Below are 24,300 nucleotides of genomic sequence, written 5' to 3' on the forward strand. Positions count from 1 at the left end.
AGTGTCAATGATATTGTTGCTGTGGGACCTGAGAGCTTTTATGCCACTAACGATTTTTACTTCCATGGTTTCACCATGAAAGTTGTGGAAATACTCATTGGTTTAACGTGGACAAACGTGGTGTATTACAGTCCGGGTGATGTCAGAGAAGTGGCGTCAGGATTATATGGTGGAAATGGAATTGCCATATCCAACGATAGAAAGTAATTACAGACTTTTATTACAGCTTTGTCTTTTTATTACGTGTTTTGTGTCAGTCCTATCAAACTGTGCAGACAAGGGAAATGGCAACAGCGTTTAATATTTTATCTTTCTTGTATAACAAAGGAGATTGAGACATCACAGTAGATAACTTGAACACTTGAAGACAAGTAAATGTTAATATCTAGGGTCCTGATTCATTAAGGATCTTAACTTAAAAAACTTCTTATTTCAGTCTCCTGGACAAAACCATGTTAAAATGCAAGGGGTGCAAATTAGTATTCTGTTTTGCACATAAGTTAAATACTGACTGTTTTTTCATGTAGCACACAAATACTTGATAGCTTATTTGTACACAGAAATTTAAAGTTGATATTTGTGTGCTACATGAAAAAACAGTCAGAATTTAACTTATGTGCAAAACAGAAAACTAATTTGCACCCCTTGCATTGTAACATGGTTTTGTCCAGGAGACTGAAATAAGAAGTTTCTCAAGTTAAGATCCTTAATGAATCAGGCCCTAGATCTTTATCATGTTGAATGATGTTATCTCTTATCAAGTCATGTATAATATAAGTCCATATTAGTCCACACCACATACCACCTTCTTACTTTGGGCTCTATTCACTAATAAGTGAATAGCTCTATATTAGGAATCCTTTGATGTATCCATGGAGAGAGTGGGATATATATATATATATACATTCTAGCTAAGACCTGTTACCAGAGTTGGTATAGCTCCCACACTATTGGTTGGGTAATGTCAATGATGTTCAATTAGCCTCCAATTGTGTGGAAGCGTAATAGAAATGATGCCTCGATTTCAGTCTTTACGATGCTTTTTAGTAGCATTTAATTAAGGTTAGAGCATGTTTTGTGTTCATTATACAAGTCTGGCTTTACACAGATGTGAAACAGGGGAAGTAGACGGGAATTAGGATATTAACGAAAGCATAGAGTATTTCAGAAGATGTGTGCTCTTATCCGGAGTACTGTTGGAGAGTGGGACCTGTCCCCTTGTGTGATTGAGTAACTTAGAGCAGGGCGGTGTCCCAGTGTGGGGAGGTGAAGGAGAAGCCACAGACTGAGAGTTAGACAGCGGAGAGTGCAGGGTCCTCTATTAGATTATAAGCTCCAGAACATATGCCTTGGATTTTAGGGTATGAGCTGAGACAGAAGTACCATGGAAACAGGGTGGTGTGTAAGGGGGGAGTGTGTCTGACTACCTGAGCACACGCACAGTATTAACCCCTGAGTTATAGCGCCTGTATAGCCTTATTTTCACAGCAGAGTCTCTTTTTCTCCTATACAAAATCTTTAACTCACAATGCTTATTATCACAGAATTGGTATTCCCGATGAACCCTAATAAAATGATACGTGGGGATATGTTTCCAGCTGTTTGTCTTATTTAGGATTTAAAATGAAGTTTGGGGATCATTTTATGACATAAGCAAACTTTAGGTTACTTAGTTGTCCCAGTTTTTAATTTAAAACAGATGTGAACCTTCCTTATTTCAACACAATGAGAACCCTACCCTCCTCTCCCAGGAGATTATGCCGGGTAGAGGGTGTGGCTTCAGACTAGTGTTTACTTTTTATAATATGGACCTCACAATACTGGACCTTTAATGCCATAAGAAAGAAGGTCGCGGCCCTGCCAACGTTTAACATTGCGCACCACCATAAACACTCCAAATACCATAGCCCAGCCACCATTTACCCCCTTTCCCAAGTGCAACAACCCAACAAATTACTGCTGGTCCATGGGAAGGTGGGTCTGAAGTGGCAGGGACTAACATAGACAGCAGAGAGTAGTGATGTGATGCTATTGTCAACACTGGTGCGGGAGATTGTGCTGTATAAACAACCTACATATTATGGAAGTTCATACATCCAACAAGTTGGCGTCCACTTTCTGTTTATGGTCTAGTATATTTAACATGGGAAGATAACACATTACATAAGGAAATACAAGTTATGATTATATAGACCGCAAGTCAGAGGCCTGAAGTTCTACAAATCCCATCATGCTTTGCCAGCTTCAGCCAAGCCAGGTATAGACAATCTCTTGTTTTATGACATATGCCATAAATGTAGCATTTTTCTGGAAAAACCTACGTACTTCATCCTTTTACCGTCTATATATGTGTCTCTTTAAAGGTATATCTATGCTGCTGATCTCACAGGTCATTCGATTAATGTGTTCAAAAGGAACGTAAACTGGTCACTTTCTCCAGTAAAGGTAGTATATTTTATATTTTATATACTGTTTATACAGACTTTTATATTATTACATGGGCTGGGCTTAAAGGAGTAAATATATATATATTTTTAAATCCCTTTCCTTCTCTAGACTTGTGCTTTGGTGGTCCACCCCATTAGACCACACCATTTGTTGTATAGGTCAGGGTCAGAGGCGTGGGTCAGGGGGTCAGGCTCCACCTCACTTTGCTTGTACAAGTGTGGAGAGACCTGGAATGAGGCCAGGATACCTCCATGCCAATGGTCTCTGCATTAATGGGATTAAAGATGGCGGCTCCTACCATGTACAGACTACCACGCTATGTACAATAAAGGTTAACACCTAGACAAGTATACAGTCTATAAACATAAACCATTTATTTAACACAGTGCAATCTGTGAAATGGTATTGACATAACATTGATTGTGTTTCTCAGCATTCAAACAGTGATTTCAGACAAAAATCCAGCTATCAGGAGTTATTGAGCATGTTGTGGTACTCAATATAATTATATTAGCTAGGTAAAATCATTTTGAGTGACATTACACTTTAATGTTTGGGTATTAGATACCTACATCCTTTTATTTCGAACCCCTCCTTCCCCCGGATCATTGCTCCCACCTCTGCACCATCTTGGTCACATTATCAATCTTACCATGGAACAGTGAGAACCACAAGACCATGCTCTGCTCTGAGTTTGTGCGGTGGAGAACCGGAGAGAAGGCTTCCAGCGCAGCACAGACAGAATATAGCGCGGAGCATCTTCTAAAGGTTACAGCGCTGCAACAGAACAATAGGAGAGTACTACCATATTTATATAAAAATGGATAAGTGACATTGATATATAATATACCTTGCAAATATAGTCATTATTTATTGTGCTTTTATACAGTACGGTCATGGAATTCCATAATGGATTCTAATATCCTTATATTTAGGTGTACAAATTATTCTTATTAAAATGTCCTAACACAACATTATATAAATAGAAGACAGGTCGTTATGGGGAAATGGATGGAGTCAGCCTCCAAGTCCTCTGCTCATGCATAAAACAGGGGGGATTACAGACATATGAGCCTATGAATGATTTGACCTTGTAATGAAGTTACTATAGCTAAAGCAGACGCCCCCCAATATGTCTGTTCCCGGCAGCAGGACAGGAGGTGTGACCTTGGCACAATTGGGGCATGGCTATGTTGTGCCAGTGGCATGACCACACCCCCAGAGAGCTGTAACACTAGGCTGCCCATTAGATACCTGCCTTACCCCAACATTCCCACCCATGGGTAAACATGTCAGCGGGACAGCATGACAGAGCCCTAAAATCAGGACTGTCCCTCTGAAATTGGGACAGTTCGGAGGTATGGCTAAAGCACTATTGTCCTGTAATTTATTTGCCCAATTGTAAGTACAGCCCACTTAGTGACAAAACTATGGGCCTAATTTATTGAGGAGAGCTAAAAAAAAAGAGTAACTTTGCACCTGGGCAGAACCATGTTGCATTGGAGGGGGAGGTAAATGTAATACATTGTGGGGACAGATTTATGGAGTGAAGTGGATTAGGGCATGTCCTAGATCAACTTTAAATTTCAGTGTAAAAATAAAGCTATAAAGTATCTGTGTGCTAGATGAAAAAGCAGCCAGTATTTTGCTTACATGCAAAATAATAAACTAATTTCACCTCTTGCATTGTAACATGGTTTTGTCCAGAATCAAATGTACTCCTTTTTTTGCCTTGCTCTCCTTAATGATTCAGGACCTATATGTTTTGAATATATGCTGTTTTATTATGTACAATTGTAAATGTGTAAATGAACATACAGTATACAGCTCAAACTGCAGACAGCGAAGGCAGCCATTTTGTGTGTTGATCCAATATTAATGAGAATGTATTTTCACTAGGAACAAGTGACACAAAATGGTAGCAAGCACTGTGTGAAGGGTGCTCTGTACCTCATAGTATCTACAAAATATTAGATGCCTAATACAATTTAACGACGTGTAGTTTCTTTCGTCACAATTTATTTTATGAACAAAGTTGCATTTGTCTAATTTATTACCTCAGTTCTTGTAATACACCTACTGAGGCAGCCATTTTGTTCGACCTCCGCCAGTGTGCGCCTCATTACTTGTATTGCTCTACTGAACTGATAGATATGTTATTATATGTTGTAGATGATATGTTTATAAATACAATTCCCTGGATTTTAGAATAAATAACAAACTATATTGGTATTACAAGTTGCTGTGACTCGTTACAGCAAAAGTATAGAGGATATTGAGCTTCAGTTACTTTATGTAGTTTCTGTTAATTAGAGTAAAAATATTTTAGTCGCCTGCAGCAAATAATATTCCTCTATCTATTGTCACAATATTTATGTTTAACATTTTCTTTATACATTACAGTACATATATATATATATATATATATATATATATATATATATATATATATTCGTATATCATTGCTATGATTTCTATTCAAGGTGGTTGATTTGGATGTTCTTGTGGATAATCTGTCAGTGGACCCAGAGACTGGGGATATTTGGACGGGGGCTCATACAAATCTATATAAAGTGTTTTTTTACAATCCTGAAGATCTCCCTGGATCTGAGGTCAGTGTACACTGTATAAAACTAAAGATTGAACTAGGGGGACATCATTAAAAAGAGTCTAAGCAACAATAAAACTGATGTTACAAGCTGAAAAATGTATCCCACCATTTGTATACCATCCTCCTTGCTTAAAGGGGAAATTCAATTAGTTCTGAGGAACACTGTGGCTGCCCTTTACTGTTACTACGGTAAAAGTATCCGCTCATTTTTCCTTGCACCTCTAAGGGGCATGAGGAAAAATGAGCATCTATTTCTTTAAAAATATCTGTCGCAAAGTGTCTGCAGAATGTCCAGGACATTTCACTGCTAATTGAATTTCCCCCAAAGTGTAGATGTTACCTATACATTCTGGAGGCAGCCAAGGTACCTGAATCAGATTCTCCAATTCGATCGCTGTGGTTCCAAAGCACAAAGGTTTTATTAGCAAAATAGATTGCAGGACAAAGTATCGCATGCATACATTTGCGCAGTTGGCATCAACACAAGCTTCAATTAGAACGTTCTGGTTTCCAAAGCCAGGGTTCAACAATTTATACACTGTACAGTTATAAAGAGACATCACAAAGATTCACAGATACAGTATTAGGGTGTCACACTTCTATGCTGAAGGCTGGAAATTACAGCTATGGAACCTGGAGTACAGTATGGTGAAAGCAAATAATAATTATTGAGCAGATATGATCCAGATAGTGCAGAAAATAGTACAAACCGAATATTGCAGACACTGAACAATGGATCTCTGGGTTAGGCTGAAAGCAGGTAACAGCAAATAATATGGCTCGAGCAGGTAAACAGGCTGAGTGGAAAGAAACCAGGATGTCGGCTAGCAGCTTGCAGTAGTCCCAGAGAACAGGAGCTGTAACAGCAGTGACAAATGAGAATAACAGTATCAGGAACAGCAACGTCAATGACCAGCAAAGGTAACTGGGAGAGGCAGGAAAAATAATGAGTGAACAGGTGCAGATGATTATCTAGTGCAGTAGGTTAAGTCCTGCTAGTGAAAGAGACAAGGATTTGTAGCAGCACCTTTGGTGAAGCAGGGGTACTGCAAGGTACATGCAATAGTATAAAGTCCAATACAGTTTCAGAGGCATGAGCTGCCAATACAAAGCAGCATGCTGATACGAAGCTGCAGTAGTACCAAAAGCAGATCCTGACATAAGGTCCAAATCCATAGGTCGATGGGACATGGCCTCCCAAGAACTCCACTTTTCAAACCCGCCGGAAATCTCTCAGCTTGATACATTTACCCCCTGCAGTGTGTATCACGATCAGGATCTCCATAGAGTTTGGGTACACACTACAGAATTTTCTGACCCATATATTATCTACAACAATTGTACCAACGACCGAAAAAGTCCCAGTCAGCATGCCGATTCATTTGTAGACGCTATACATGTTTTAAAAGATTTCCCTTTAGATCTGTGCTATTCATCTGTCATAACCGTCGGCTGAAAAGATCATGACTCTGTAAACTCTATGGAGATCCTGATCGTGATACACACTGCAGGGGTTAAATGTATCAAGCTGAGAGATTTCCAGGCGGTTTGAAAAGTGTAGATGTTGCCTATAGCAACCAATCAGATTTTAGCTATCATTTTGTAGAATGTACTAAATAAATGATAGGTAGAATCTGATTGGTTTTTCAAACACAACGGAAAACTCTCAGCTTGATACATTTACCCCCAGGATTGGAAAGATGTCGCGCCATAGCTGAATGAGATTTATAGTTCTGCTGATCAATCAAATCAAATAATGATCTGTGCTTTGGAACAATCCTCACTCATCGCTGGAGCGCACACACTAATATCAGGCCAAACGGTCGTTTATTGTTTGATGGGTCCAATACCGTACAGGCCAACTTTCTCAAGACGGCGTCCAGGAGCTGCCTGGGGAAGGTGGCCGTTTCGGGGGCGGGGCTATGCAAAGTACGCCATTCTGGCCCAGCCCCCCCGAAGTAATGACAAAAATGTGCTATTTCACAGTGAGGGGGCGGGGCCAAATGCTGAAAATTGCTTCATTTTGGATCTAATTCTGCCCACTAGGAAGTGGAAGCCAACTTTCTCAAGACGGCGTCCAGGAGCTGCCTGGGGAAGGTGGCCGTTTCGGGGGCGGGGCTATGCAAAGTACGCCATTCTGGCCCAGCCCCCCCGAAGTAATGACAAAAATGTGCTATTTCACAGTGAGGGGGCGGGGCCAAATTCTGAAAATTGCTTCATTTTGGATCTAATTCTGCCCACTAGGAAGTGGGCAGATGCGGGAGGCTGATATACTCTCCCGGGAGTCTGGGAGTCTCCTGGACATTCTGGGAGAGTTGGCAAGTATGCCCAATACTCGTCTGAAAACTCTGTACTGTGTACCCAGCCTTAGGCTGGTAAAAACAATACAATTTCAACATCTATGAGATAATCAGACCCAGTTAAATGTGCTGTGAGCCAACAATGTAAAAACCTAAAAAATGTCCACATGCAAGTGACTTGGTGACACTATCCACAACTGTAACAAAATATCAATGCTGGATAAAACCGTAAACTAGCAAAAGTAAACGTCACTTCAAAATCTTGCTTCCGATCAATTTAGATCAGGGATGGGTAACAGGCCACCCTCCAAGCCTTCCCCTGCGGCCACCAACTCCTTCCTTCTTCATTGACAGATTTGTTTGTTCTATCTTGTAACACTTGTATAAAATGCTGCTGGTATGTTATTACTGATAGCAGTCTCCTTCCTTGAAGACATGTATTGTTTTAACGTATTACTGAGAATAAGGGTAATGTGTAGCCCTCTTGAAGGTTAGAGGGCCGCCTAAGCGCCCCTGAAGTGCATCAGGTTGCCCATCACTGCTTTTAGGCCAATCAAAATTCCCCAATTTTCAAATGTTTTAAAACAGTAGTTGTGGCTCTTTACTCCTACCTTATTCCTAACAATTAGACTTGAAGAAAATGCTGCAAGTGTTTGGCTTTGCTGCAACAATATTCAGCACTCCGGAAACAGTTAACCCCTCATACAACAGACAAGCTAAGATGTTTAAATGTTGTTTGAAACCCATAAGACACAGGCATTAATATTATGCTTTAGTGAGCATTCTTAAAGCCTGATAAATGCCACTTAAAACTGATAGTTCAAATAATAATGCAAGTGAATGGACCTTCGCTTTGCATCAATTTCAATGTTGCCTGCAGTGTACTCAAGCTGGAACACTCGGTACAAAGTAATGAAGTTTTGCCTTGAAAGCTGTTGCTGTTTAAAATTTCCCTTGCAAAGCCTTATTCCTGCCTCTTCTGTGTTACTTTCTGTCCACTTCAGTTTGTGGCCATTATCCTGTCCAACTTTAACAGACGTATATTTATTTTTGTGTTGCAGGTTGTCCGTGTACAGAACATTCACTCTGATAACCCTATTGTGACCAAGGTATATGTGAACAATGGGTCAGTGATCCAGGGGTCGTCTTGTGCCAGTGTGTACAAGAAGAAGCTGATTGTGGGGACTGTGTTCCACAAAGCTCTGTACTGTGATCTGGATTAATGTAACGTGTCACCCTCTCACCGAGACGCTGACCACAGTGCAAATGGAGCCTAATTTTATGAAATACATTGTGGACAAAGTAAAACAGGGAATACATAGCAGATGTAAATAACATTTAGCATTGGTTACAATAATACACATTTGCTTTTGCGCTGTGTGCTGGATTTTAGACTTTATTACAACTCATGAAACCTTTAGTAACTGTTTAGTTCAGCTTCTCTCTTCATTAGCCAGCCAATCACAAGCGCTTTCCTACATTAGCCATGATTACAATTTTTTGGTGGCAGTTTTGTTATGCAAATGTATTTATACAGCAAGTGCTTTTAGTAGTTAATGTTCTATAAATTTTGTTATGTAGTTTAAACAGGGTAATTTATATCTTTTTCAGCTATTTTCTCTGTGCAGTATTTCCCCCTAATCTACATGTATTTTCAGAAAATGTGAATCCTAATCTGTACTCTGAAGCATCTAGCAGAATGTTCTGATGATACTGGAGTTTAGAGTTATATTTTTGCAGTTCTTGTAGCAATAAAATAATCCACCTGGTCCATCAATAAATAATGCGTTTGGAAAGAAACTTTGGTCTTGGATATTATATAAAACACCAGAATGTTTCATTAGTCATTATTACACACTTGGTGCTAATATATCTCATACTTGCCAACTCTCCCGGAATGTCCGGGAGACTCCCTCATTTTGCGAGAGTCTCCCGGACTCCCGGGCGAGTGTGGCAATCTCCCGAATTCTGCCCACTTCACTAGGAAGTGCCCCACTTCCTAGTGAAGTGGGCAGAATTAGATCCCAAACGCCGCGATTCCCGGTGAATCGCGACATTTAGCCCTACCCCCTGCTGTCAAATGATGCGATTTGCGTCATTACGTCGCGGGGGCAGGGCCAAAATTACGCGATTTCGGAGCCCCGCCCCCCGCACACCCACATGCTACAGAGAGTCTCCCGAACACCAACTTAAAAAAGTTGGTAAGTATGATATATCTATAATCCCCTGTAAATAAAAGGCATGGGATATTTTATCTGGAAACCATTTAAAGAATGGTCTGAAAGCACAAAATGAAGAAGTAAATAATAGGACTCTTCAGTGAGACTATCATAAGAGATCTCTGTCTGTAGCCACAAGCCTTTATGTGAACACACCGAAAGTTTAGCCCTTAAGATTTAAAATGTTTTTTTTTCTATAAATTATATTTAAAAATCCAAAACCAACCACAATTTAAACATATTTACATTATAATCAATGTTTTATTACCATCAAAACTAACTGAGCTTTTTGCCTATGTATTCTGTTTGAATTAGAAATATCAGATTTTGGTTGAAGTTTGAAAGGAGTAGAAGTATTGGTCCCTGTGTAGACGGGTGTTAATATTTTTCATCTTTCCTCTGTTCTGTTGGCTGTTGAATGGAGTTGAACAGAAGCTCACACAGAGATCGCTGCTTTCTATGAAGAGAAGCTGGGTCTTTGCACACCATTATTTTAGAAAGTAAGAGTGTGGACAAGGTAAACATGCTGTGGATTTATGCTACAGTCTCATTAATATTAGTGAAGGGCTCTAAATGGCTGCCTCAGCTATATGTGTGTTTGTGGCTGATATTTTGTCCCATAGCACAGCTCCGTATCTGAAATACAATCATGTTCATTATTATTAAACCGTAAACTAGGTTTTATCAGTCTGGCCTTTGTTGTCTGTGGAAATCACAAGCCCGTTGCAATATAAAAGTGATTCCAAGGAGAAAGTCTATCATTTATAATTATCTTGGAGAGCAAATTAAACAATAGGATAACTGTGGTCGATCATCCAGATTATGAAGCAAAATAAGGGGCATTTTGTTCCTGATTAGGCTGATTTCAATCTCACCTCAGATGATTGTGTTCAGTAGCTTTTGTATATACCTTTTACACTGAGCTGAGGTATGCCTACATCACACCGAATGGTGATAAATGTTAATTTGATTGTACGAGTGACTGGTGGGAATATGGTAATGTCAAAATTTGCAGTTTCTTTCAGGCCAAAGGTAGACAGCAGCCGTGTGAAAGGAAGAGGACATTCAAGAGGCTGCAAAGACAACTGCAGTCCCTGCATGACCTACAACTGTACGGCTGAGATGTGAGAGATGATCTGGGGGAGACCAAGGGGGGGCCTGAAAAGGCACTTCCAGGAGGAATCCATATGCAACATCTTCCGTTCCAAGGAGGAGAACCTTGAGAAGGGTGAGAAATGTAACTTTGTTTTTCAGGAAACTCCTCTCCGACCACACGCCCCCCTGTCTGACCTGCGAGATGAGACCGGTATTCCCAGGAAGGGGAAAGAGGAGTGGTCAAACACTGCTACGGCAACCTCTACACCCCAAAGATGACCAACAAAGATACAGCTGATAAGTTCCTGTTATCATTATTGATTAGTAGGGTTCAATCCGAGTTGCCACTTTATACGGCTCAGCCCAAATTGCCACTTAGTACAATTCAGCCTGAGTTGCCACTTAGTGCTGTCTGCTCTGAGGCTTCTCATAGTGCTGTCTGCTCTGAGGCATCTCACAGTGCTGTTCGGTCCAAGTTGTGTTCTCCACCCGAGCCTTCCAAATCGTGTTCTCTTCCCGAGCCTTCCAAGTTATGTGCTCAACCCAAGCTTTTCAAGTCGTGTGCTCAACCCGAGCCTTCCAAGTCGTGTGCTCAACCCGAGCCTTCCAAGTCGTGTGCTCAACCCGAGCCTACCAGGTCGTGTGCTCAACCCGAGCCTTCCAGGTCGTGTGCTCAACCCGAGCCTTCCAGGTCGTGTGCTCAACCCGAGCCTTCCAGGTCGTGTTCTCCACCCGAGCCTTCCAGGTCGTGTGCTCAACCCGAGCCTTCCAAGTCGTGTGCTCAACCCGAGCCTTCCAAGTCGTGTGCTCAACCCGAGCCTTCCAAGTCGTGTGCTCAACCCGAGCCTTCCAAGTCGTGTGCTCAACCCGAGCCTTCCAAGTCGTGTGCTCAACCCGAGCCTTCCAAGTCCTGTGCTCAACCCGAGCCTTCCAAGTCGTGTGCGCAACCCGAGCCTTTCAAGTCGGGTGTCCAGCCCGAGCCATCTCTTGCTGAGGGTGCTCAGTCCGGGCCATCACCTGTCGTGGGTGCCCAGAATGGGCCATCACCTGCCCAGTCTGGACCTACCTCCAAGTGAGTCCAGTCCGGGCCTACCTCCAAGAGTGCCCAGTCCGGGCCTACCTTCAAGGGTGTCCAGTCAGAGCCGTCTCTTGCCAAGGGTGTCCAGTCCAAACCATCTCCTGCCAAGGGTGTCCAGTCCAAGCCTAAACCTACCTTTGATGGGAAATCTCAATTTAGTGCCCTTTTGAGGTTTTTGTGCTTGATATTTTCTCTCCTTATCAAGCCTTGTCAACAACCAAAAAGTGCAAGTACTATTCCTGTTATCCAAATTTAGAGAAGTCTTGAAATGCGCAAACTCTTTTATCAAGACTAATCATCCCATCCTGTCTAATTTACAACTCTTTACTAAAGCAGTGATAAGGAAGTTTGCATCATCTCTAGCTGTGCCAACTTGCGGGGCATTAGTACATTCGGCAATATATTCTATCACCACGGTCCAGGAATTATCATTGTGTTCCACCCAATTGGCTCAGGCTTCCATTCCAAGGAAGTAAAAAGAGAGAGCATAAGTTGAGAGAAGGGTCTCAACTTTCCTCTAGCATAATTTCTATTCCCTTTTCGTCCTTGGATGAGGATTTCTCTATCATACCCTCAATTCTGGACTATGACTCAGAATTTTTAAACTATTCCTTCTGATTTGGGAGTCTGGAATCCGCCATAAAGGGAAAGGGGTAAAGTCAGGATTTGACTCTGCCTGTACTACACCATCGCTTTAGGATGCTGCTTTGTCTCTGCAGCTCCTGTACTATCTTGGACTCTGTATTATTTGTATTAGCCTTGCAGTACTTCTGACTCACTATAGGTGCTGCTATTGTACCCTTGCCTCTTCCCTCACTAGCAGGGGTTAACCTTCTGCTTCTCTTAATTGCTGCACCTGTTCTCTGCCTATTTATGCCTGCTTCCCACAGCTTACATTTGCTGGTCATTGATATTGTTGTTGTGTTGCTGCTGTTACTACTGCTCGTTTCCTTGGACTACTGCAAGCTGCTAACTCATCCCTGTTACTGGCTTCATCTCACTCAGCCAGTTCATCTGTATCAGCCAAATTCTGTTATTTTACCTGGCTCAGCCTCACCCAGACATCCATTGTTCAGTCTCAGCAATATCTGATTTATACCTTTTCCTGCACTATTCTGGACTATGTTTGCTCAATAAATTGTTATATTTTCACCATACAACAGGTTCCATAGCAGTTATTACCAGCTTTTAGCACAGAAGTGTGACACCTCCTTTCTCTTTAATCCAATCTGTCAGACACTGCTACCATGGAGAAGTTCTAAAGTAGCCCCTTGAGGTAAGTAACTTTCTGTCAATCTGGCCTGCAATACTTGCGTTAGGAGACACAAAAACATGAAAATGGTAAAACTGAGTAAATGTGTGGACAGAGAACTAGCTGGTCGCCAGGCAGAGCTGATCTGCCGATGAACCATTGTGTGCAGCCCAAGAGGCCCCCACAGAACAGATGGAATGCGCAGCGACACGAGCAGGTACAGGTTGATCAGAACTAATATAAGCCTGCCTGATGGTGAACATTATCCACCTAGCAGCGGTTTGTTTTGTAGCCGGACAGCCCCTTTTGTGAGCATCATACAAAATGAAAAGGGAATCCATCCTCTTCATAACGGACGTCCTGTCCACATATATCCTTAGGGCATGGACTACACCAATGAAGTTAATGATCCCTAATACGAAGAGGCAGCCGCCTTTTGGAAGACCGGGACCACAATCTCTTGATTAAGATGAAAACTAGAGAACTTTTGGTTGGGAGGAAGGTATCATGCCCAATACAGCCCTGTCAGTATGAAATACCAGATAAGTTGAACGACAAGAGAGAGCTCAAAGTTCCAAAACCACCTTCATAGAAGCGATTGCAAGGAGAAAAACCACCTTTAAAGATAGAAACTTGAGTTCAGTCAACTCCAACATTTCAAAGGGGGATGATTTAAGGGCCATAAGCATGGTGCCTTAGGTGGTACATAAGGAGGCTGGATGTGTAGAACCCCATGGAGGAGAGTCTACACCTCCGGTATACCTTCTAGCCTTTTCTCAACATATATCGAAAGGTCCGATACCTGCACCTTCAGGGAACTAAGGCAAAGGCCTGCCTCCAGCAGATAGAGAGCAGCCCGTCAGTCAGACACAGTGTACTGGTGATCAGTAGCAGCAGATAGAGAGCAGCCTGTCAGTCAGACACAGTGTACTGGTGACCAGTAGCAGCAGATAGAGAGCAACCCGTCAGTCAGACACAGTGTACTGGTGACCAGTAGCAGCAGATAGAGAGCAGCCTGTCAGTCAGACACAGTGTACTGGTGACCAGTAGCAGCAGATAGAGAGCAGCCTGTCAGTCAGACACAGTGTACTGGTGATCAGTAGCAGCAGATAGAGAGCAGCCCGTCAGTCAGACACAGTGTACTGGTGATCAGTAGCAGCAGATAGAGAGCAGCCCGTCAGTCAGACACAGTGTACTGGTGACCAGTAGCAGCAGATAGAGAGCTGCCCGTCAGTCAGACACAGTGTACTGGTGATCAGTAGCAGCAGATAGAGAGCAGCCTGTCACTCAGACACAGTGTACTGGTGATCAGTAGCAGCAGATAGAGAGCAGCCCGTCAGTCAGACACAGTGTACTGGTGATCAGTAGCAGCAGATAGAGAGCAGCCTGTCAGTCAGACACAGTGTACTGGTGATCAGTAGCAGCAGATAGAGAGCAGCCCGTCAGTCAGACACAGTGTACTGGTGATCAGTAGCAGCAGATAGAGAGCAGCCTGTCAGTCAGACACAGTGTACTGGTGACCAGTAGCAGCAGATAGAGAGCAGCCCGTCAGTCATACACAGTATATACTGGTGACCAGTAACAGTGTCTGTGAGGTAAAACTGCTCAGGAATTTCTTCAACCGTCACTTCTCCTGAATTGGCTCTAAAGGAACATATAAATTTGCAATGGGGGAGAAAATGACATGCTACTCCTCATTTATTGTTTTTAACCACTATATGTGTGTAACATGACTTGCATCTGTCAAGTTATAAAAACGATGTGCAATACTGTTTGCTATATGACTATATATAGTGATATAAATAGTTTACACCAGTAGACAGTATTACAAGAATTTAACACTGTATATCCCTATAGGATAGTTGAAGTACAGTTGGGAGAGAATTCTGTTAGCAAGGATAATAGCAGAATACACTCCTTAATAATCCTCTCAGTAATATACTGCCGACACAGCAGCTTGGATTCCCAAGGGGTGTCCTCCCCTCTGCTGGCTTCCAGGAATGCTGTCTGCGATGGATTACTATTTTTAAGTCGGCAACATGACTCCTCCTTGTCGCCTTAGTGCCTGTTTTATCCATCCGTGGCACTGATTTTTCCCGAGTGCCTCTCTCCTATTTTGAGAGGGGAACTTGGTATGACAGCAGATGTGGCTGCTCCATCTTGACATTGCGCCGATCTAAGCCACCAATGGCGGCGCCGGAGAGTAGCTTAATAATAATATTGTTTATAGCGGTGATTGACACTGTAACTATAGGAAACAGACACAGCAAAATGTAGTTTCTGTGAGATCTGTACATCAAGTCTGCCTGTGGGGATGTTTCCCTCAGCAGACTATGTCAGCACTGTGTAGCTAAAACACAGCACACATTAAAAATCATTAATAAATGAATAAAACAAAAGAAAATATAACCTAACCTACAGAAATAGCTGCAGAGCAACTAGAATTAAGCCCAACTCTTATGAACACTTAAAAAACACTGGGGAGCTACAGGGGTTGCAGAGGGGAGGAGCTTCTGTCAACAGTTACATCAACAGTGTAATTATCTATTTAAGTGCCAGTCCACTCATACAACCCATGGTAGCAGTGTCCCCCAGATTGGATGAAAGAGAAACATTTCTAATGGCAAACTTTTAAAGCAGGGGACTGTCCCAGGAAATTAGGGAGAGTTGGTAGCTATGAGCAGGTACACTTTATGTTGTGTTATTACCATAGTTGCCTACTCTCCTGGAATGTCTGGGAGACTCACGAATTTCTGGGAGTCCACCCGCACTCCCGGAAGAACAGGCAAACCTCCCGATTGCTGGCCCTTCATCAAGCTAAGCGACGAGGGGATGGGCTTATGACGCCATTCGTGCGACCCCGTCCCCTGCTGCAATAGGCTATGCAGTGTGATGTCAGTGTAGGGGGTGGGGCCAATGATGTGAATAGCTGAGCCCCTCACCACATGCCCACCTCCCCCACCGATCTCCTGGACAGCAAGTGGCCAAAGTTGGCTAGTATGGTTATTATTACACTGTGAACCTATTAAATTTCCTCGAAATTAGGACAAAATAAGCACGTTTGTACAAATCTCCACCCACTTGTATGTAAGGCTCATCCAACTCAAGGGGCAGTTGGAATGTATGTAACTGGCTTATTCAACACAGTTATAGAGTACAACATTGTGTTAGCTACAACTCTCCATGTATTACGCACCTATAGTCATGTAACAATTCATAATAATATAGTAAAATAAAATAGCTAAATGAATTACACTTGTACTTTTTTATAGAAATGTCCATGGATATTAATAGCCTACAATACTTGTATCGTCTGCAGTTCAGGAACACACAACTTTGACATCTCAAACTGTTGTTCAGGATGACTTTTTATTGCATTCATTTTCCAACAATAATAATAGCCATTGACAAGAAGTTTATATACATTAATGGATGGCATTTGATCACAGGCATTTGTAGAACAACCAGATGACAGCAAGTGGCTGGCCTTAAAAATCAACACAAATTATAGGGATGGGAGTGGAAAAGGCATAAAAGTACTAATAAAACACCACAGTAACCAGACACAGATGAAGTAAAACTAATTTGGATGTCGGACTGTTTCAGTCATGCAAATAAAATATACACAAAAAAAATCCAGAAGCACCATAAGACTTTCACATTGCACAGATATTTATGAAATGAAATATTTTGTCATCACAAATAAAAGCCCAGATAAAAGAAGTTTATTGGTCACAAAATCTGGAGTTCTGTGTTGACCATGATTACACGGTTGCTAAAGGAAAAGCTTCTAATGCTGTTATGTACAAGATAGGATTATAGTATACCTGTCATCTATACGCAGTGGAAGTCATTTCCAAAGTGCCAAACAAGCGAGAATCAGCTTTGGGCCCGCTATGAGCAACGGTCTGTGCACACGTTCCAAGATTTGGGTCAAATCACATAGTTTGACTGGGCAATATGGCAGTATTGGCAGAGGAGCAGAATTTGGTAGCAGTATTGGCAGAGGAGCAGAATTTGGTAGCAGTATCGGTAGAGGAGCAGAATTTTGTAGCAGCTGATAGGAGTTAGGCAGACTGAGGGCGATTCTTACAAAGAACATAGGCGCTGACGTTTGCAGAGTAAACATACTTACATTATAACCTCAGATCTATCGGAGACTGAATCTCATCCTATGCAGTCATTGGAGAGGTGCATATCTAAATGCACTCCGAGCAGCGCCGGTGCTAGGGTTCACGGCGCCCTAGGCAAAATAACGCTGCCGCCGCCGCTTGCACCCCGCTCACCAGATAAAAGAATAATTAATTAAAATTAATTTAAATGTTACTTACCTTTTCTTTATCTAGCTGCTCCGCCGGATTCATGCTGAGAGGGGTGAGGAGAACTCAGAGGCGCCGCCGGACAGACTATCACATGATCACTGACTAGTGTGAGATGGAAAAACAGCGGCGGCGGGTGCCGCTGCCCTTCTCTCCTGAACCGCTGACTAGATTAGAAAATCTAGTCAGCAGCGCCCTGCAGGTCCCGGTGCCCTAGGCAACGGGCCTGACTCCGAGCAATGTAAAAAAAAAAGTTAAAACACGAAAAAGTGACCCATGTAATTAAGACTGTCTCAATGCCCCCTTGCTCTCATGATTAAACTCTAAAGGACGCTAAACCAAGCACCACCTAAAATCTGAAAAGTGTTACATAATGAAAGGGGTAGTTATATAGAGGTAGGACATTTGCCTTTGACCTTTACAATATTGCACAGTGCACCTCTTCAGATCTCTCCACCTCTCCGCACTCCAGGGGACATTTCTCGGTTGCGGAGTCGTCACCAAAAAGTGCAGAGTAGGCGTGAACCTTGACGTGCCCTACGGGGGGTCCATCTAGGTTGACTGGTGTAAAACCAACGCGTTTTGTGGTGCTTATCCAGGAAGCTGTGTAAATCAGGACCAATGGAGGCAGACAATTTATGGACTACTCTTTAGGAGAATACAGTGCATTAAAACAATTTATGTTATCCCCACATTTATAGGGTGAAACTATTATCTTTCTTAAGCATAAATGTTTTATTCAACATAGATACAGAGAATGCAACAACAGTTGAACGTGAACCAGTCACCTATGGACAGTGTAGGCATTCATTTGTAAGCTGATAATATACCTATCAATGTACTAGGGACCAAAAGTAACGCAAGGTAAAAAGAAAAGATTTTGTATCCCGCAATGCTGCTAACATGATAACGTATTTATTGTTCGAAGTCAGCGACTAGGGATGTGAGAAGAACTCTCACAGGAATATGGCAGTTGTTCAGATATAAAAAGAAAGGATGAGACGATTCACCCAATACAGGTTTATTTCCACTTTAAGGACAGGAAGTCTGCCAGCAACAATCATAAAGTCGTTCCTAATACCTTTATTTCCAACAGAGTGCTCTAGACTGCAGCATACTGTATAATCTGAGAATGTTACCGGTAATTCTTTCCTATAAAACACACTTCAAGTTTAATGATTCCTTTAAACTGAGTTTACATCAGGCCTGTCCAACCTGCGGCCCTCCAGATGTTGTGAAACTACAAGTCCCAGCATGCCCTTCCAGCTATCAACAGGTTGTCTACTGGCAAAGTATGCTGGGGCTTGTAGTTTCGCAACACCTGGAGGGCCGCAGGTTGGACAAGCCTGGTTTACATGTTCATCACATGTGACTAGATTTGCCAGTTTTGCTTTATGTCATAAAAATGTAATGGGAAAAAAATGATGTGGGAAAACAACTAATGAACACTAGCAAGATACAATGCTTTTTTTTTTATTGGAAATCAGATGGTTTTAACAAGTGGTTTTAGGGCTAGATTTACTAAACTGCGGGTTTGAAGAAGTGGAGATGTTGCCTATAGCAAACAATCAGATTCTAGCTTTCATTTTGTAGAATGCACTAAATGAATGACAGCTAGAATCTGATTGGTTGCTATAGGCAACATCTCCACTTTTTCAAACCTGACGTTTAGTAAATATACCCCTTAGTGTGTTTTGCCCTCACACCAGTAGGAGGGGCAGCAACAGTTAACGGTATGCCTATCCTGAGGTGGTATGTGAAATACCTCCCTCCTAATCGCATACCAAAGCTACAATCTCCGGGTCTGAAGTTTCCTCCCCTTATCACTATGGGCACACCCCTGTGAATTAGACTGAAAGGAAAATCAAGATGTCATGTAGTCACTAATACAAATATCAAATTAAACTCCAATGATGCTGACTGTACGTGTATTATTACAGCAATAGCAAGTCAGATGTAAAAAAAAGTTAGTCAAAGGGGCACGGGGATAACATAAATATATAATAAAGTTGTTTGGAGGAAGGCGGCCAAGAGTTGAATGAAACTGTATTAATATGAAAGTAACAAACAGTAAAGTTCAAATGAACAATTCCCAAAATTGTTTTATACATAACTTCCAATAGTTGGTATCTGTTAGGAGTAGTCCTCTAACAATGGAACAGTGCAGTAACTTACAGTATTAATACTTGAGACATATTACTTACAGAAGGTGAAGGGAGCAATGAATTGTTGCAGCAAATATTATTTTCTATGCATGGGATCACTGCTAGCGCCTGCCAGGAGGTGTAATAACAAATATCCAATATCACTCAATGATTCATAATTATAATTCACCATTTAAAGAAATTAAAATGAGCTGCCCATGCTGTATGTGCTATGTGAGTATGTAACATTTTTGGTGCATACACAACAGCAAGTATCAATTTTTGCATCTTATATTCAATATGACAATAAAAATCATATAACAATGTTACATAATATGTTCTTACGTCATATCTCATTTCTGGAGTTTGCAGCTTATAAATTATAGGGTGCAAAAATAAGCCTCTAAAAGATTGGTTTCTTTGAAAATTATAGACATATTTTAAAGTCCTTTTAAACACATTGTTTGTCTAAATATATTCAGATGTTGTCAGATGGGTTCCTACTGGATGTATTGTTTAAAGACTCTTGATCCAAATGGACTCTACAATCAAATACCTGTCAGCATTTTAACTACCTCTCCCAAACTGGTCAACAACTAGACATCTCATAACTTACTACACTTTATTGTTCCTTACTGAACACAAGTTTGAAATTTGCATCTACTGTTTCTCTCTCTATTGTAAACCATGGGCTTTTCATATAGCTCGTTTCTTAATAAAACCAATGAATTATTGGTGTCTATGCTGCCTGACCTTTCTGTATGATAAGTAGTTCTACAGTTGTGCTCATATTTTTATATATATTTTATTTATTTGGACAACAGAATGTACGTTTAAACACATTTCTTCGACAATCTTACACTTCAGGAAAATCATTTTATTTTGTGGTTATTGTTTATTCAATAACCATTAAGTGGTTATGATTATTTGTACACAATTAAGCTTTGTTATTTTTAAGCTTTTAGAAGTGCACTGATTTATATCCAACAATGTGGACACTCTGTTTATATAAATGTCCCCAAATAGAACCTTCTACTTGTACTATGACAGGTCTGACTTGGCAGAGACTATAGACATCAGGTGTTTGGTGCCATGCTTGACACTGCCAGTAACCCCATTGGTAGATTGGGCATATAAAAAGCAAGCCACACCCAGTTGTATCAGCAAAAGGCCTCTTGGCCCGTTAATAATTATACCCACAGACAAGGCATCTGCTATGTCCAGGAAAATCTTCCCTGCAATCACAAATTTATCTTAACTATCTTTAAGCATAATAAGCTCCTGAAACTGTACTTGATTGGCCGAAGGACACTACCCTCTTCGAAGCACCTTGGCTCTTGGTTCTTTAAACAGCACTCCTTGGCCTGCTCTGTTTGGGCAGGGCATTGTGAGCCCAGAGGGGGCATGCAAGCTGAAGCCAGATTTAGCACTGGCCAATCGTAAAGGATTTGTCCTGGGACCAGTGGTTAGTGCTGGATGGCCGTACACTGTTTGGTAGTGCGGACGCCAGGGTTAGCACCGACCAATCGTAAAGGACTTGTCCTGGGACCAGTGGCTAGTGCCGGACGGCCATACACTGTTTGGTAATTTTGACATAGGTTGGGTCGCCTCACCATCCCCGCCTTCTCCACCACCGATTTAAATTAAGCAAATTCCAATTGAAATCTAATAGATTGCAACTTAAATTATAGTAAAACTTAACAGTTGCCTGGTCTCGTTATTCTTAGTGTTAAGTTTGGTTTTGGTTAAGTTTGTTTATAGGGGTATGGTGACAGAGGTTAGGAACTATTCAGTCTGAATGTTTTCAGTGCCTCTTTCATATAACTCAACTTGTAGATTTAGTCCTTCACTGTTTGTGTGATTTTATTGGTTTGCTTTAAGTTTGGGTTTGCAGTGAAATTGAATAGTGTATCATAAGTGTTTTGTATATGTATGTATATATATATGTATATATATATATATATATATATATATATATATATATATATATATATGCTTATAAATCAGCTTTTGTTACAATGTAATAGAGATGGCCAGCATAATCTGGCTGGCAGGTGTCTACAGTACTAAATTGTAACAGTGGACATTGAGTATAAATATCCAGTATATCTAGAAAATCCCTTTAGAGATGAATATATACAGTACATGTGTCAAAAAAGTTCACAAGTTTGTTCAATCATCAAATAAATTTCAGTGTTCACCAAAAAATAATAACAAAAAAATAACCTAAACACATATTAAATATCTGACTTTACATGAACCGATACATAAATGATACAATGAGAAACAGACAAAAACAAAATCGAATACTGCAGTAAAAATGCTGCTGCTGCTCCCAGATCAGTAGGGTGACTGATAAATGTCAGTCAAAGCATCAGCAACAGACTCAAGGAACTGAGCAGAAGAAGGGACAATCGAAGAACATGTTTCAAGTAAGGTAAATGGATATAAGCCCAACATAAATATATCTCTGCATTATCCTACATGTCCAATGTTATCCAAGTAACCATTCAGATTTCCTCCTGGTTTTTAAATTGTATGTAAACACCTTTTTATATATGAGTTGTCTCTTTTAGGTCCCTCATCTCCTCTTTAGATAGACTCCCCCATCTAGAACTTCCTAAAGGGAGATAACACAATGCGGTATTTGAGAGGTGTTAGAGAGATCGTTGGAAGACTCAACTCATCCTAGAGACTCAGCGAGGCTAGGTGGTGGGGAGTGAATGTGTCACCTGATTATAGACTATGGCCCATAGCTAATTGGATGGAACATTCACTTTCTCATTCCAGTACACAGAAGATTTGAGACTCTCAACCAGGTCACAAATGGTGAGGTCCATTGCTGGTCAACTGAAGATGGTGTCAAAGGACTACGTGGAATGACACATCAAAAAACTGACTGATCGGCGAATATAGAAGTAGGCATAATGGATACAGTCCTTCAGTAGTCATACACAGCTTAGCGATGCAGTGCCTGCCCTCTGGTCTTTCTCTTTACTACACAATAAGGGCATTTGTAGTATACTAGGAATAAAATCGCATTCAAACTTGGATTTATAGAAATATGGCTGTGGTGGGCTCAATCTGGTTCACCCATGCTGGACATTCGCCAGGGAAGGTGGAATGTACCGTATCAAGAGAGGAGGTTGAAGCTTAAAACGAAACACCAAAATACAGATAATTGAGCATGTAAAAAGAAAATTGAGTAACACACTGTGAATAAAGTCTGCGTTCAGATATTTAACATGATCCTGATAGTTATGCTTTAATCTGTTTTCCCAAATCTCTCAAGTGTTAAACAAATGATCAGTGGTGGAAGTGAGCCGGTATACGGTGGTGGTATTGCTATGCGGCCACTTCTCCTACTGCCTTCACTGCAAAACCATCAAATTCCATCCACTTGCATTTACATACTGCCAATTCTAAACTTCCTGTTCGACCACTGGAAATGATGGAGTGGCATTCACATAATTTAATCTGTTTTTGAATGAACTGTATAAATTAAAATAAATTACATAATAGATAATTTTTCAGTATATAAAGGGACAAGTTCCCACGTTGATAAACATTGACCGATAGATAATGAAAGACTTGAGATTGTATAAAGTATCTTAATCCCTAAAAATGTAGCTAACAACAATTCTGTAAACAATACCATTGGATGTCAAAATAACAATACTTAATACACATAGCTAGAATGAAGAACAAATCAGTTTAAGTGTAATGACTGGTGATGGCAGCCGGACAGCTTTCAATACTTAAATGTTTGTATTACTTTATAACTCCCAGGCACCTATGCGAAGGATAACAGCAGCTATGGTTGGGGAACTGTTGCAGTACTGATGGTTGCTTAATGAGAGGATCCTCTTTAAATGGAGTATTTGCCGAAAACGTTAACAAAATTAATATGATAACTACAGAAATATGTTCCCCACCTGTCCAATACCAGCAATTTCATTACACCTGTACAGTGCCCGGAGGTGCACATTGAGCTCTTGTCATTGAAATGTCCTATTCACACCTATAATACATCATTTATGGTTCAGTAGTGCTCCGTGCATCTTCTGTTGATCCGTCTTCGCGTCTTGCTCTTTTTAAGTGCTGGTCCTGCTCCTTCTTCCGAAGCCTCTCTTTTTGCTTCTCCATTTTTTCATTGGCTCTTCGGACTCTGTCGATTGTCCCTTTCATGTCTTTGATTTTTTTTTTAATGATCGTTCTATCTTGAAGATTTACCCCAAGGGCCTAAGAAACAACAAAGTGTGTTGTGTCAAGGTTACTGAAATGGGAAAGGTTTTAAATGAACATCATGTTTTCTCTTTTATGAGGGTAGAATAGTAATATGTGTGTGAAAACATGTAATTGTAACAGACAGATTTACACAGTGGTTTGGATCCGAGAGATAAGATGTGTGTTGACAAATGCGTTATGGACATGAAAAGTTTTGTAACGATATATTAATCCTCTGCAGTGTAAGTTGGGGCAGAACTAACTAAGCAGCATGAGGTCTCTACGTCAGATTACTCTATGATGAATTCATCTGTACTTTGCTTTAAATAAAGGAATTTCTCATCATTCAAGATTGTCTTGGGTGGGTATAATGTCTACAACAATTAGCTGGTGTCACAAGTGAGATGCATAACGGGTGGAACAGAAGAGAACTGGTACACTTGACCTGTCAGATGTGCCACTAGGTAAGAGATATTGTCAGACCATACTGCATCTGATTGGTAAGTCCTGACTGCTCAAATTCCTTTTAAAAGTGTCTCAGGTACCTAAGAGACCTCCATACTCCCTAATTCTACATTTCTTAAATACGTCCGCCCCTTTCCACCCT

General features: G+C 41.1%; 2 protein-coding genes across 6 annotated transcripts in view; one reads left to right on the forward strand and one right to left on the reverse strand.

The window, feature by feature from the left end:
- LOC142158119 (serum paraoxonase/arylesterase 2-like) overlaps window positions 1-9,159 on the forward strand; it is a 97,808-nt gene extending 88,649 nt beyond the window's left edge. For all 3 annotated transcript variants that reach the window (XM_075211780.1, XM_075211779.1, XM_075211782.1), the window contains exons 6-9: window positions 3-203; window positions 2,364-2,445; window positions 4,932-5,060; window positions 8,421-9,159. In XM_075211780.1, coding sequence (XP_075067881.1) covers window positions 3-203; window positions 2,364-2,445; window positions 4,932-5,060; window positions 8,421-8,582 — 574 coding nt within the window. In that variant the 3' untranslated portion in view covers window positions 8,583-9,159. The remainder of the gene's footprint in view (window positions 1-2; window positions 204-2,363; window positions 2,446-4,931; window positions 5,061-8,420) is intronic.
- A 9,496-nt stretch (window positions 9,160-18,655) lies between these two features.
- The window catches only part of PPP1R9A (protein phosphatase 1 regulatory subunit 9A), a 159,364-nt gene continuing 153,719 nt past the window's right edge, over window positions 18,656-24,300 (reverse strand). For all 3 annotated transcript variants that reach the window (XM_075211785.1, XM_075211783.1, XM_075211784.1), the window contains one exon: window positions 18,656-23,708. In XM_075211785.1, coding sequence (XP_075067886.1) covers window positions 23,502-23,708 — 207 coding nt within the window. In that variant the 3' untranslated portion in view covers window positions 18,656-23,501. The remainder of the gene's footprint in view (window positions 23,709-24,300) is intronic.

Source organism: Mixophyes fleayi, chromosome 5, assembly GCF_038048845.1.
Source record: "Mixophyes fleayi isolate aMixFle1 chromosome 5, aMixFle1.hap1, whole genome shotgun sequence".
Taxonomy (NCBI): Eukaryota; Metazoa; Chordata; class Amphibia; order Anura; family Limnodynastidae; genus Mixophyes; species Mixophyes fleayi.